Below are 15,766 nucleotides of genomic sequence, written 5' to 3'. Positions count from 1 at the left end.
TATTTACATAAATAAAATGTAAACTAATGCAAATACCTATTAGTGCTGTTCATACTGGTTCAAACCTGGCTGTAGCTTTTTTTTATGGCTCATTAGTCCTTCCTAAAAAAACTGCAGGAATACCAGGAGGCAAAATCAATTCAGTGACCCTTGAGAAGGGTAAGACTAACCTTCCCAAAACATGCCTGGGTACTGCACCTATTCTCTACTAATTCTTTCTCCTTTTATGTAGCCTTTGAAAGAGAGATTTACAGTGGTGCCCAAAGCAAACAGGGAGAAGGATGTAACCTAGTTGTGGTTCTTGAGAATGAAGGGAAAGGTGTTCATCACTTCTGGAAAGGGATATGACAAATACCCATTATCTCTCTACGACACGACTAATGAAGATGCTGGAGAGAAAATTGTTGTGGAATATTAGAAGAGGAAGAGCAAATAAGAAGGAAAAATGCCAGTGGTCCACAGGATAAAAATAATCAAGGCTACACCTAAAATGCAAATGGAGCACAGGATGGAAATTCTTCCAAGTTCATGTCACTTTCTCATTGAACACTCGCACACAGCAAATTAAGATGCAGATTTATTTTCCTTCGTTAAAATAACAGGCGATTCCCCAAAGCCTTTTCCCCTACTTCCTGCTACACAAAATAATTCTGTAAGGAAACAGGGTGGATTGTCCTGCCATTTTCACGGATCACTCCAGAAAAATATAGGGGCCTCCCCAAGGCTGGGCAGATCTCAACGTGACAGTGAGGCACTGTATTTATCTGGTATTGTGTCTTCTAGTAACTGTTGGAAGTCTTTTACAAAAAGGATGGCACTGCAGGATGGCTGGAGCAAGTAGGTAAAATCAACACTTCGCCTGGCCAAGGGAACGGGGAATAGTAAAAGCAATATAACAAAACATGCAAACACCGTTGAGAGATGATCCATCTGTACAAGTCCATGTGCCCAGGGGGCTCTGACAGGAACATAAGGCTTGGCTTTCTTTCTTTTTTATCCTGTTCAGGGTTTCATAAAAAAAAAATTGTGGGTTTTTTTTGTTTCTGTTTTTTATAAAAATAAAAAAATGGTCTTTAGATAGACTACTGAAAACAACTCTGAGAGTAGAGCACTTTCTTCCTCAAGAGTCACCTTCTGGAAGAGTTCAGAAAGGGTCAAATATTGACCAATAATGGCTTGTCTGCTTTGTAATCTCAATTGTGGCTTCAGCAGGGAGGCGGGGTGGAAATTCTTCCTCATTCAGCCGGTTTGGTTACCAACGAGAGCGGCTGGGCCTGCAACATAGCCAAGGCAGCTTGAGGAGATGGAATGGCTGCAAAGGAAGGAGGCGATGTCAGGAGGGCGGCGTGGGGCATGGAGGCAAATGGAAGGGGCCTCGAGAGGAGTGACGATTGGCTTGTCAGGCTAGAGGAGGAAGAGGAGGAGGCAGCCTTGCTTGACAGGAAAGAAGCAGAGTGCAGAGACAGCTGGGCTCTGGCTTCAGGCTTGGTAGTCAGGGAGAGAGGCTGAGCCTGTTCAGAATGGGTGGCAGCAGGAGCTGCAGGTGATGCCAAGGCTGTGGAGGGAGTGGCTGGAGAATCCAACATGCTGCCATGAGAGGATGCAGGGCTGTCACAGGATTTGTCAGCTGGCAGGTATGGCACACAAGGCTTCTTGCTCTTTGACACAACAGAATCTATAAGTGACAAAAAAGAAAGGTTATTTATCGGTTAATTTCTATCCTACACGCTCAGTGACTTGCTCGTGGCTGCCCCATGAGCGACATATGGCTGTTCAATTCCAAACGCATTACTGTGTTGACAATGCTAGATTAAGCGGCAGATAAATGCCAGGTAGTAAAAGTAGCCAAATGGTTAGATGGGGGAAAGTTCCTTTGCTACAAAAGCCTTTTTTCCTGTATTTGAAAGAAGGCACTCCCAGGCAGTGTTGCAAACCGGTGTAGGGACTGGCTTGCATCAGAGCAATCCACAACACTAGAAGACCCTCTAGACGGCCACACTGAAAGCCCCTTGAATTCAACTTCAAGGATGCTAGACAGTTTTAGGGATTTTGTGAGTTTCCTTAGCTTTATCTCATAGAATTGTAGAGTTGGAAGTGATCCGTCAGAGTCATCGAGTCCAACCCCCTGCAATGAAGTAATCTCAGCTAAAGCATCCATGACAGATGGCCATCCATCCTCTGTTTAAATATCTCCAAGAAGGAGAATCCACCACTTTCCGAGGGAGTCCATTCCACTGTTGAACAGCTCGTAAAGTCAGAGAGTTCTTCCCAATGTTTAGTCGGAAACTCCTTTCTTGTAACTTCAATTTATTGGTTTGGGTTCTACCTTCTGGAGCAGGAGAAAGCAAGCTTGCACCCCAAGTTTTGGCTCTCACAAAAGCTAAAACTGGTCTACAATTTAAAATGTACAGATCCTGGAAGTTCTTGCACGAACTCTAAAAGGTTTGGAATTACCGGCTTCTGCACCACATTCAAATCTGGTTTCTTTGGATTCTCAGTTATTTGGAAGTGGCAGCCCTTACTGATAAAATGAGAGCAACTGTTCAAAAGTTCAAATGTAGCCATTTGATATTAAGTGCATATCTTGTTCATTATTCGGGGGGGGGGGGCAGACTTGATCAGCGGCTAACTCTTTTCTCCTCTCCACCTGCCTCCTCCATCTGCTTTTCTAATAATCCTATTGGCATCTTGCTATCCCTGTGTGTAGAAGGAAGCTATATAATACTTGTTCTTAAGTGTTTGTCCTAGGATGGGAGTAATTTACACTTCATTTTCTATTTTACAAGGATTGGAGAGGAGACTGACAAGCAGTAGCAAATATTAGGAATTCCAGACTCTCATTTTCCCTTCACAGTGAGGGAAAAATTAGAATTGTCATGCCCATTATGGACTGGGGCCAGACTACAGAAGGGCAAGGCATTGGTACTTACTCCCTGTTTCTTGGATTTGTTGCTGAGGTTGTTTCTCTCTTTTTCTCTTCTTTTTCTTACCCTGAAAGGGATAAATTTACAAAAAGTTGTGAAAGGAAAGGAAAGGAAGTCAACAATATATAAGACTAGTACAGAGTTTCTCTGAGTTGTAAACTTGAATTTTAAAAACAACAACTGTGGAGTATAGGTAAAGAAAGATAGCAGAGAGAAATACTAGGCCATTAAGAAGGTCTACATACTATCATAACTACATTTATTTTGGTTATAATTATGCTTGGAAATCCAGCTTTTTTTTTGCCTAAATAGGAAGAAGACTGCTATGACAAAGAACTGCCATCCAACTGGCAGCATACATCTTGAAGAAACTGTCTCTTCACAAGGACAATTTCTTCAAGATGCATGCTGCCAGTTAAATAATGGTTCTTTGTCATAGCAGTCGTCAATGTGGAGTTCCAAGGAAGAATTAAACAAAAATAAGAATTGAGAGTAGGTGAAGCACTGCTGAAATATAATTTTATAAATGGGAACGCAGGAAAGGGAGATGTGAGGAGGTCCAAAAAGAAGTTTATGGAAACTTGGTTTTTGAAACTTAATCATGGTGTACTTCTTTTGTCTTGTGTGTATTTTCTTTTTTACTTTGGTGATGGTGTTGTATGTGTTTGGTGTTATAAATGTTTAAAACCTTTAATAAATATTTTATTTTAAAAAAAGCATTAAACAAATGCTTAGAAAGTAGTTAGCTTAATCCCTTTACAAAAACCCTTGGAAACGTATGCGCAAGTGTTCAGCAAACACTTAGAGGTGATGGTTACCAGCAAGGCTTTGTTTCCAGCTGGAACTCACTGGAATTCAGTTCCGGCACATCTCAGGTGGGCACCATTGCCATTATAAGAGGACAAGAGAGTCGTTCATGGTGAGTTCCACCACCTCTTTTTCTAGAAAAATAGCACTGGCTACAAGGGTTATCTTCCCCCTCTGCTACTATTCCATCCCATGATTGGCCACCTAATCCCATACTTCCATTTCCTTATTTTAACATTGTCATCATTCTTCTGCTTTCTCCTTGTTCCACTTCCCTCTCCCCGTTTTTAAAAATCTCTCTAATAACAGCAGCAGCAGCACCAACAGTGACAAAAATCCATGAAATGCAGCTTAATTTATATGATCACAAAGGGGTAGACATAGATTTCCTGGAGCCAATTATTTATTTTTTGTAACAGAATACATACATCCCTGATTATAAACTTACATAGTTATCTCGTGCAGACCAAGTTGGGTAGAGCTGAGAATGAAGTTGTCGCTCCTTCCGGGCTAGCTCATAGTACTTGGCTTGCTCCTCACGGGACAGCGAATGCCACTAAAGTATGTTAGCAGAAAAGATACTGTAGAAAGTCATCTAATGAAATTTGGGGTGCCACCTCCCCTCTCTAAAAACACGACAAAACTTTCCTTTCCTTTCTACATAGCTACACAGTTTGAAACAATATGCTATGTTTGGCTCAAGGCCTACATATGAGCAACCATCTTTAACTAGAAGCTTGTAGCCAAAATATATATATACGAAAGCCATCCTCCGCCCTGTTTTTTGTTCCCTTTTCCATCTGGATCATCAGATCACAACAGTGCAGCAACAACTGGTAGAATGACTGCTCTGTGCAACTCTTAAAGGTACAGGAGCCCTTCCGAAGCTACATGCCTCCCTGGAACTCAGTGCCCAGCCTTCCTAGTTTGTCCACATATTTCCTGCTGACAATGCACACCTCATGCCTCTAGGGCCTCTGTGAAATATTGCTTCAGTCATATATTCTCTTTGATCTCTCTTTTCTTCGATGTGGTCTCTGTAACAGGTCCCTACTTTTCAGAATCCTGCCTGCATTGTCCCATCTTAACATTTTCCACAGCACCCCTATCCCTCCACCCATAGCCTACAGGACCTCTAGACTTTCCATACTGTGAAGTTTCTCCAGGGCTTCCATTTGCCCCGATTCCAAGCATCCTCTGCCATTTTCCTCAGGTTTCTCCCCCCTCCCCCCCCCACACCTAGTTTTCCTTCGGGTTCTTTCTTTGGTCCACTGCCTCCTCCACACCCTTCCTTCAGTCATCTTGCGATGGATTCCCTGCGCCTGGGGACTCTGTCCTGGCCTGTTCCACAAAACCTCTAAGGCTTATATGCAAAGTCTTCATCTCGGCCAAACTGACAAAAATCTGCCTTTCCCCACAAGGTGGACTTCGAACATTCTAACAGCTTGGTTCCCTGAACAGTTCCTGGACATCCTAAACCAATACAGGAGCTCAGCAAATCGGTACGTGAGAATCCATTGTCACAAGAACAATAGAATATGGATGAAACTACAAGCCAACTCTGCGCATGCAGCCCAGTAGCCTAGCTGTCGAGTGAAGAAGCCAATAATTTGTTTTGTACCCTTCTTCCTAGAATCTGGTTGATAGCTGCACTCTCTTTCAGTGTACACTCTGCCACCACCTTGGCCCGCATCTCCTTCATGTACAACATGAATGCATTCAATGGTTTTTTTATATGGGGTTTCTTCTCTTCCTCCTTCTTCACAATAACAGGTGTTTTTCTGCAATAATAATATCTTTCATTACTATCCCATAGTCCCAGTCATAATCCACAGGCTCTCTCCTACCAACCATGTGCAGGCAACAAAGAATAAGATGTTCGGAGTGAAGAATGCTCTTTCTAACAGGCAAAGTACAGTGGTACCTCTGGTTGCGAACAGGATCCGTTCCGGAGCCCCGTTCGCAACATGAGCAGAACACAAACTGCGTCTGTGGGTCGTGATTTGCCACTTCTGCGCATGACATCATTTTGAGCATCTGCGCATGTGCGAGCGGCGAAACCCGGAAGTAACCTTTTCCGGTACTTCTGGGTCGCTGCGGGATGCAACCTGAAAAGACGTAACCTGAACTGAACGTAACAAGAGGTATGACTATACCTCTACTAAAAACCAGTCAGTTGGTTAGATCACATGCATATTGTAATGCTCTTTCCATTTATTCCATATCTGTGAATTAAGACAGCACGCTAGCAATGGAAATGGCAACCTTGCAGCAAGTCGCCTATCCCTCAAGTGTAACATTTAGGAGCTCTAGCTGTGTGAAGTATAGCAGTCATGTTTTGAGAATTCTTGCTCTTGGGTGCAAAAGAAAAATACATGCTGCATAATGGCTGTAATCATATGTAAGATTTAATAAGTGTTACAGCTGGATTTGGGCAGAGAGGTTGTGCATGTGGGCAGAACTTGTCGCAAGGATGCAGTTCTTTTGCAATACCTCTATGGGAAGAGTAACTTGTGCTTCAGTTCATGCACACTCCTTCTTGCAACATATGTAGACCCAAACCCTGCTGGTTGCTATCCTGTGATATAAACTAACTGAACCAGCAGCCTGGATGAACAAAAATCTCTTCACCTACTGCCAAAAATAACAGAGAGAAGGCAAGGCTCTAGGGAGGCTATTCCATGACTGGGGTGCAATCACTTTACAGGTCACCCATCCCACTTTGCTTGATTAGGGCCTCCAAAGAGGATATGTGTTCTGGAATGTGAATGCCTCTGCCATGTGTCAGTTGCTTCAAACATCTTGTATAGACAGATCTTTTTTGCCCTGGCTTTCCCTGACCCGTACAATTTGACCCTGTTACTACTGAATTATTATATTACTTTTTTGAGGAAAAACCCACAGTGTAGCATAAAAAATGGCAGTGATAGCAGCCTTCCACAGCTAGACTAAGTTGTAGTGACCTTATGAGAAGGGGTGGAAATTCAAAAAAATAAGGTACATTGAGAAATAATAATTACACTACAGTGATAATGGCCCCTTTCCCATTATATCTCCTGACAAAATAAAGTATCCAGGCAGCACCTGGCTAGTCTATTACTTACGAGCTTCCTTCAGGACTCAAGCTGGGTTGTGTAGGCTCTTGTTTTACAATGGGTGACACAATGGTGGGATGTGGGATTCCTGAGGGATGAAGTCCATGACCAGGAGGAGGAACCATATGAGGAGAAAACCTGCTAGACATCAAACTGGAGCACAATTGCAAGTGAGATGCTGAAAGCAAATACCTCTAAGCTTAACCATTTCAGACTCTAAACATCATCCTCATGCTCCTATTTCCTCATGCCCTGCTTTCCAAAAATATTGAGTGTCCTAAACATTTCCTATCTCTCTTTTTCGCGGTACCTTGCCAAGCTACTAGAGAACAGTGAAGCAGATGACCCAAGGATTATGCAGAAGGTCAATGACAGAAATAGGAGGCAATACTATAAACAATCAACTTATTACTGCCCCTATTGAATCACAGATAACTTTCATCAGAGCTAACACTTGAACTACAAGGGGGGATGAATATACACCTGTACATTCTATCTTTTTGCCTTTATTCTGAAGCAACTCCATACATTTCTCATACTGAATATATTTGAATGCTAATTTATTTCTGTTCTGTTGATCTCTGTTCATTATTAGAAAAATGTGTTCATTTTCCTTTACAAGCCTCACTCACTGTTAGTCAAGACATCTATCTGTAAATGCATGCAGTGCTCAGCATGCCACAAGTACAAAATTGCCATTGAGTATAAACACAGGATCATGGGCTGAAAAGTGTTCCAGTTTCTCTATCCCCTGTGGCTTTATTTCCCATTCAGCATGCAGTCCTTTTGCTGACATGACAACCCCATGCAATCTAACAGACAGTAGCATCTACTAGAGAAAATGGATGATTTACACACACATGGAACAGCAACCATTTCTGTAGGTGGGAGCTCACATGTCTGAATGCTCCTCTGGGGGGGGGGGGGAACCCTTCACAGAGAAAACAAGATGCAAGGCAAGAGACACACAGTTTTTCTATGTGCTGAACTCTTTTTCATGAGAAAGCATGTCCCCATGTGAGCTCTTCCCTGCCATCTAAAGTGGTAGGTGCCAGACATAAGTTCACCACCTCAGTGAGAATTAGGCCTCTTTCTCCTACTTGAACCCACCTGGACATTGAGGCATTCATAGCCAAGGCAGGGTATGGATGTCTGAACCCACCTGGAGGAATGGAATACACTGGCTGTCCTTGCCTAAAACAAACAAGAAAAATGAAATCAAGAGCAGGTTCTTCAATGTAATTGCCAGCCACAGATCCAAATACATTTATAATCCAAAACTACCCAAAAGTACAATTTTTTATCACTGTCTATGAATTTAAGTATCAATCTAGAAAATGTTTGTGTGTTAAACTAAGATTAAAAAGGTAAAGGTAAAGGACCCTAACCCCTGACAGTTAAGTCCAGTCGCAGACGACTCTGGAGTTGCGGTGCTCATCTTGCTTTACAGGCCAAGGAAGCTGGCGTTTGTCCGCAGACAGTTTTTCTGGGTTATGTGGCCAGCATGACTAAGCCGCCTCTGGAAACCAGAGCAGCGCACGGAAACGCCGTTTACCTTCCCACCGGAGCAGTACCTATTAATCTACTTGTACTATTTGGCGTGCTTTCAAACTGCTAGGTTGGCAGGAGCTGGGACCGAGCAACGGGAGCTCACCCCGTCGCGGGGATTTGAACCGCTGACCTTCTGATCAGGAAGCCCAAGAGGCCTGTCAAGATTCTACCCAGCCATGGAACCACTGAATATGCATGGAATCTCCTATCAGGCAACAGTTTTTCTTATTGAGAATCACAGCTTTCAATGTTTTTAAATATATAATTTTTGCAAATAATGTGGCAGTTGTTTTAACTTGGAAAATATGGAATTAATGGCCAGGAAAGGCTTTTATATACATTAGCTGTTTGTTTATATATTTTAAGTTGCTTAGAGTTACTTGGGTAAAACAGTGACTAATAAATTTAATAAAATAAAATAAATAGCTCTCCATATACTCAATATAGTTAGTGTTGCTGATCCTATTCATCATCAGACTCCAAACCACACATCTTGCCTCCCACCTCAACTTCAATCCTCTCCACAACCACATTCCATGGCCGAAATGACAAGTTAAGTGAAAACCTGAATTTTGCAAACAAAACTTATTATACCAAGTAAGTGAACATATACATTGACACATATATACACTTACGTAATTTATTCCAAACACACTTGCTAAAGCAACTATCACCTCCAGCCAAGGACTCCTTGAATATATGAGAAGCCCAATACACATACAGAGCTTCCACAGATACATACTCTATTCACTTCAGTGAAGGGGGTCGTTCCCTACATGCAAAGGAATACATGCATAGAATACTCATGGAACTCGGAATAAGGGCACTGTCTTTTAACACTTTATGGTGTCTCCCCATTGAGCAACACACTCAGTTACAGCTACATCAAAATATTCGATTTCTCCACTGATTTAAAGTGAACATGTCTCATATCCTTTATTGAGGGCATTTAAAAATAATTTCTCACTGTGAACGAGGAAATATCCATATTAAATTGTTTATTATGTCCTTTTTCATAAAGCTATGCCTCTTTCTCCCTTTCTAGTTACTCCATTCCATTTAATTCCACCTTCTCCCTGGTCCCCAAACTTTCAGGTTGTTTCCCTTTTAGTCGGTTAGTATCCCATGGTCAATGAGTCCTTCCCTTGATTATTTTTTCCTCACTGAAGATTTTTCTTAATATTCCTGCAAACCTCAGAGTAACCCTGAGTCTGCCAATACCTCCCTCTTCTCCATGAGTAGTACCATTTTTGTTACATGTGGATGAGCACGGGAAAGCTTGAATCGAAAACAGAAGAAATGATGCAACAGACTCAAAACTTACCATTATTTTTTTTAAAAAAACACCACCACTTAATGGTCACTTCTAACATTTTTATAATAATATTTTATTCTTTTTTCCATATAGAAAATTACATTTGTTACTCAACAATTATATTCTAATTCAACAAAACTAGTGACTTCCTCCTCACCCAACATCAACTTCTGACATTTTATTTGACAGGAAAATAATGACTTTCTTGACAGATAAGTAATTTGAAAATTAACACCTGTAGAAGGCAATAGAAAGACCACTAGCCATGTGAAAATATAGCAAAGTAGTCTTTGTCTCTAAATGCTCTTGATCAGAAATCATTTTTTCCCATGAATAAGGGACTGGGCTGGCCCAGTCTGTGCTGTTCCAAAGCTCTAGGGAATTTTGGAACCTTAAAACCTTCAATTACTCAACTGGGTGAAGAAAGCATAGGATACAAATGTGATAAGTAAATTAATAAAATCTAGCTCATCATATTAATCTATAAGGTTTAGTACCTTATGCATGTGACTCATCCTAACAAAGCAAAAACCACAGAAGTCCCTTGAGCAGATGAAGAGCTAAAAACCAGAGATTGTGGTTTGATGGAACTGCAACAGAAACTTATTTCAGATGCTCGCTGATCATTAAAAAAAGGGGGGGGATTTCCACAAGACCAGAGAGGAACCGTTCCTACTGGGCAGGGGAGCAAGAAATGAATAGATTTAAACTGGTGGTTCTTACTGTGGTACGAGCCACCCCAAGGGATGAGGAATTTGCCCAATGGCACCGGGAGACAATGGGTAATACGGAGACAGCTCTGAAGGGTGAGGTGGTCGTGGAATTCCTGGTGATGGAAAAAAACCAATGGATGTTAACACAGTTGTGATGCCCCCAGTCCAACTTTCAGTTTCTAACTGGAATCCTACCTTACCTGAATTTAGAAAATATAAACATGTTTTCCCCCAGGAATTTCACACGGTACTGTTCAATAAACTTGCATGCGTCTTTTGACTTTGTTCTGCTTCGATTCTCATAACTATCTAGTTAACAATTATCTGGCAATTTACCACATGCTGGGTGGGGGTTTTCTGGGGAGGAGGTGTTTCCACACGTTCTTAAAACTCACCTGTCTTAGGGTCAATTTCAGGGGAGAGATGGGAAGGTGGTGAACCTGGCGAGAAGTGGTCATTACTGTAGGTGATGAGTGGCGTCAGCGGGTGCATATGATGTGGATGCTGCACTACAGGGACTTTGTTTGACTACAAGAGAAAAGCAGGACTTTAATGCACAATTTAGTTGCGTTTCAAAATCTTCTGTTACCTTAGAGAAAGTCAGCTGAGAAGAGAAATAAGTAACTTTTATTCATACCAGACTTCCTGTAATAATATCCAAGAACTTTTCTCAGGTAGAATGTCCATTATCAGCCTTGGCAGGGATGTGTGTACTATTAAAATGGGCTACATCATTTCAAAGTATTTTGTCATGTATTAAATATAAAGTAAATCTTTAAGTTTTCGTTTAAGTTTTCAAAATGGCAAAGAATGGTTTTATTCAGCTAAAATCAGTAATCTAATTCTTTTCTAAAGGACAAAATTACCCAGTTTGGAGAGATCCTTCTGGACCTCTTGCAATTCACTAAGGTTTTCACAATCCTGAATCTTGCCACCAACTCCAGATAATCTATGAGCAAGTTAAATACTACCATTCCCCACATATATCCTTGGAGAACTCCACTGCTTACTTCCCTCCATTGTGAGAGCTGTCCATTTACTCCTGTCCTCTGCTTCCTGTTTAGCCAATTACAAATCCATTATCCCATGACTGCTAAATTTATTCAGGAGCTTTGGCAAGGGACACAGTCATAAAACTTTTTGGAAGTCAAAATATATAACGTCTACCAGATCCTGGATCAGCCCTATTTATTTGGTTCATACTCTCAAAGAATTCCAAAAGTTTGATGAGCTGGATTTTGTAGAAGTCATGCTGATTCTTCCACAGTAACATTTGTCCTCCTGTGTGCTTAATAATTCTAGTTTTAATGTTTTCCAACAATGTACTTCAAGCAGACATTATGCTCACTAGTCTGTAATATCCTGGCTTCCCCCAACTCCCTTTTAAAATTTGTTATGTTGGCTAGTCTCCTCTAGCAATTCTTTCACTCCTTTGTCATCTAGTGGTTCAACTGCATACATTCTTTTTCCACTTGTCTTATTAATTCAAATTTACTTTGCCATAGTTTGTGTTCCTGTTTATTCTCCTTGCTTGGACAAGACTTCCACTTTTTAAAGGTGCAAGCCTTCTTGGCTTTCAGTGTCTCCTCTACTTTGCTCATGAACCTCACTGGCATCCTCTTGAACTTGTCCATACCTTTCCTAATCTGTACCAGGCCTGCTCTGGAGATTATCCCCTAATTCTCCTGCACAATCCAGGAGAAGAACTCAAAATGAGACCTTAAAATTACTTCATGAGAAAATCATGAAACCAGACACAAAAAATTGGGAAGAACTTTATACAGGTTCCTTACAACTGGAGATGAACTGAAGTATAATTTTTTTAATGTTCCACCTACAAAAGAAAATGAGGATCATAACCTGCAATACTCATTCTCTTTAAATCAACCTGCTCCTGGTAAAATTTGGGTCATTTGACAAAAACTGTATAGAATATGATGGAAGAACTTTTGCTTTCCAGTTACTAGCACACTGTAAAACTGGTTGAACAGCACACAATATACCAGTCTTGTGTCCACTTCTGAGCACAGTTCAGTACTGGTTCTCAAAATCCAAAGTAGCTCAGGACTTTAAAAGACACCTTCTACAGCATGAACATGCCTAGGTTTTGAGATGGTTTTTGCAGGCTCTGTACCATATTCATCTGTCTTTGGAGGCAAGGCAGGTGGTGACCAAAGTTAGGACCTTTTCAGTGGTGGTATCTTGATTTGGAAGCTTCTGTCCAGGAAGACAGTCCTGGTACAATGCCCTTACAATGCTGAGTAAAGGCCCTTTTATTTGCAAATGTTTTTAAATATTTAGTTTCACTTTTCTTTTATGCAGTAGGTTTTGTTTGTTTTGTTTTAATGATTTCAATCATTTTACTGACATTGTTTATTATCATTTTAATTTTTAAAAGCTGTTTCTAAAGCTCTTTGAGTGAAGAGAGGGTAATCTAATCAAGTAATTGTAATAAAACAAAATGAATATCCCTCAGTAACTATTCTCTTGCAGTACTCGGAAACGGGATCCATGCCAAAAGACATGCACAACTCCCGAATTGTGCCGCTCAAGGTGACTGCCATGACTGTAACAACTACTGCGAAATCTCCCTGTGATGGGGGTTTCTCCATACTATTACAAATCTCCTAATGATTATTTTATTATTACAAGTTTACTAATGACAAAGGGTGCAAAGGGTTTTAGGGGAGGGGTAGTACCTCTGTTAGGGGGCACACTGTGCTCCTTTTCGAGTAGTTTGTCCACCTTTGGTCCCCACCCTGCACTCAGCTCTCACCTGTGTCTCCTAGAAACTGTCAGCCTGCAACAGCAGCCACATCCTGGGAAACATCTTTGACTGGCCTACTAAACCAGGTGAGGGTAGTCAGTGGGTCTCAAACCCTTGGTGAGTTAGGGACTTCCCCTGTATGCGAAGACAGGCTCCAGTGGATTGAGCAGACAAGACCAATAGTGGGCCCAACGGTCAAGAAGGAGGTAACTGCACATGCTGTAGTGAAAAATGAGGGGCAGATCGGGCTCATCAACCTGGGAAGGTAGCCCATCTGGTAGAAGGAAAACTTCTGCTGCCTTGCAGCTCTTACTCATTCATGAAAAAGCCTTCAGGAACCCTGAGGAAAAATCTACACCTGCTACCTTGTGGGACATCTTCAGGAGAAGAAAAGGCTAAGGAGTGAACCCTATAAAAATCTGGAGTGAAGTCCCTAAGACAGCTAGATGGCACCTTGTATGCCTCCTTCTAGCAACTCCTGCAGCCAAGCTGGTGCCAAAAATATTGCTCTGCTTTCCTTTTGACCACATCAGCAAGGCTGAAAGTGTGGTATTGTCATCTGGGCAGCCCAGGACCTCCATACACCCTGCCCAGGCTTGCCCCCCAGAGAGGTCACTTTGGTGCTGCTAACACAGTGGTTTGACTTCACACCCAGAGGCACACTCCGCTGTCTCAAGACAGACAGATGCCAACAACAAGTGCAAGTATGCAGCATGAATTTGTGCAATTTCAGTTTCAATACAATGTAGTCAATACTTGTGCTTTCTCAAGAAGGTTGCATAAGGCAACAATATGATTTTCAAGGAGACAAACAATCCCTATATGACAGTAATGGTAAAGCTAAAGCTAAAGGGACCCCTGACCATTAGGTCGAGTCGTGGCCGACTCTGGGGTTGCAGCGCTCATCTTGCTTTATTGGCCGAGGGAGCCAGCAAAGCCAATGAAAATAGTTTGTCCACACATATATGCCATGTGGCATTTATCTATATGCTTCCAACTTTCCTATCACCAAGCAAACATGGATTCCTGATACTGGGTCAACAATTTACCAATTTTAAAGATGGGAAAGTGCCTAGTTGAGCGTTCCTAGTTCAAAAGACAATCTGTTAACTGCATAGCACAGAGGTTTTCAACCTTTTTGAGTCCACAGCTCCCTTGATCAACTACATTTTTCTGCGGTACCCCTGTGGGGCTCAGGAGCCCCATTATGTCACCGCTTGCTTGCAGAGCTGTCAGCCTCCCACCCTTTTTCGAACACCCTCCCTTTGGGAGTGTTTCATCAGCCTCCTCTCCCATCTCCTTGGGAGTCCACTGGGCAGCTACAGCTGCCGCCCCCGGTCTCTGAGATGCTCCCCGTCCCAAAGAGAGGTGCCTCCTCACACTGCCCCACAGGGGCCTGGGACTTGTTTGTCCATTACCAACAGCAAGGGTTGGCAGGCTGGCTGGGCTCCCTCACTCATCTGCTTGCTTACTCCAAAGGCCACCTCAGCTCCTGGCAACCAGCACCCCTTGGCCAACACCAGAGGCACCATTCACCTGGGGAGCATGTAGCCAGGGCTGTTGCAACAAACAGCTGTGCAAGCCTTTGGAAGGCAGAGACGCAAGAGGGCAAAAGAGGAGGGAGGGATGGAAAGAGGGATAGAGGCCAGTCTTGCCCTGCAGCACCCCTGACGATCATTCGAGGCAACCCAAGGTGCCACGGCACACTGGTTGAAAACCACTGGCATAGCAGAAACCTCAAAACCAATGCAAAGTAGAATCCTCAAGCGAGTGAGCCAATAAAGCAAACCCACAGCAAAAACCTCAAAACTCTTTCAGACCAAATCACTCAAGAAAGAAAGCTACATTATCCTCAAACTGCCAATAATATGCCATTATATGATCAAGGAATAAACCTCCTGAAAACATTTCTGTTTACATGCATATTGAACTTTCATACTTACATGTTCTCCCCCTTCATACAAACACTCCTCTTCCTCCACTCCCACTCTGAACTCTCTTTTTGAAACCCACTCAGCCAGCATGGTTGATCCAACCAAAACAACAACATCAACACCCTTCTTGAAGGGTGAAAAGAGGCATACTCCCCATTCAGGCAACCCATAAGCTTCGCTAGTGAAGCAGTTTATTTCAAAATTCTCCAAGTCCACATTCATTGGCCTGAGTTTGTCTTGAAAGACTACTTTATCATCTTCTGCATAAATGCAATTTATATTGCAACCTGTGCCTATGTGCTATTCTCCTCCTGATCCAATAAATGATATAGATGGGGAGGCATGCAACTACTTGCTTGGTTGATTTTTTTAATCGCTGTTTCCCTTTCCCCTTTTTCTGGGAAAGTGGGATTGAACCATTTTCACACCTTCACCTCCCTATTTACTTCAAAATGTTGTATTTGTTTTATGCACACGTCTACCACCACTGTAGCAGACAGAACCGATAATTAATTAATTAATTAATATTGTATACCACCCTTCGTCCGAGGATCACAAGGCAGTTTACAATATGAAAACACAAAAATTGCATACTATAGTAACAAACAAAAACAATGCCTCCCCCCAATACAATTTAAAAAGCCATAGGAAATAGTGGCT

The 15,766-nt window shown here is 42.1% G+C and overlaps 1 protein-coding gene and 1 long non-coding RNA gene across 3 annotated transcripts in view; one reads left to right on the top strand and one right to left on the bottom strand.

Moving 5' to 3' along the window:
• The window catches only part of LOC310695875, a 42,392-nt gene that overhangs the window by 25,497 nt on the left and 1,129 nt on the right, over window positions 1-15,766 (top strand). The gene's annotated exons all lie outside the window — the stretch shown is intronic.
• Window positions 565-15,766, bottom strand: part of TCF7L1 (transcription factor 7 like 1) — a 66,427-nt gene continuing 51,225 nt past the window's right edge. The window contains exons 5-12 of the mRNA XM_083480547.1: window positions 10,801-10,933; window positions 10,416-10,518; window positions 7,937-8,020; window positions 6,836-6,979; window positions 5,353-5,512; window positions 4,180-4,287; window positions 2,931-2,991; window positions 565-1,675 (exon numbers count right to left, since the gene is read on the bottom strand). Of these exons, the coding sequence (XP_083336673.1) occupies window positions 1,236-1,675; window positions 2,931-2,991; window positions 4,180-4,287; window positions 5,353-5,512; window positions 6,836-6,979; window positions 7,937-8,020; window positions 10,416-10,518; window positions 10,801-10,933 (1,233 nt within the window). The 3' untranslated portion in view covers window positions 565-1,235. The remainder of the gene's footprint in view (window positions 1,676-2,930; window positions 2,992-4,179; window positions 4,288-5,352; window positions 5,513-6,835; window positions 6,980-7,936; window positions 8,021-10,415; window positions 10,519-10,800; window positions 10,934-15,766) is intronic.

The sequence above is a fragment of the Podarcis liolepis genome, assembly GCF_965112155.1.
Source record: "Podarcis liolepis genome assembly, chromosome: 16".
NCBI classification, from domain to species: domain Eukaryota; kingdom Metazoa; phylum Chordata; class Lepidosauria; order Squamata; family Lacertidae; genus Podarcis; species Podarcis liolepis.
Note: the sequence above shows the minus strand (reverse complement) of the source record. Positions and strands in the feature narration are given on the sequence as shown.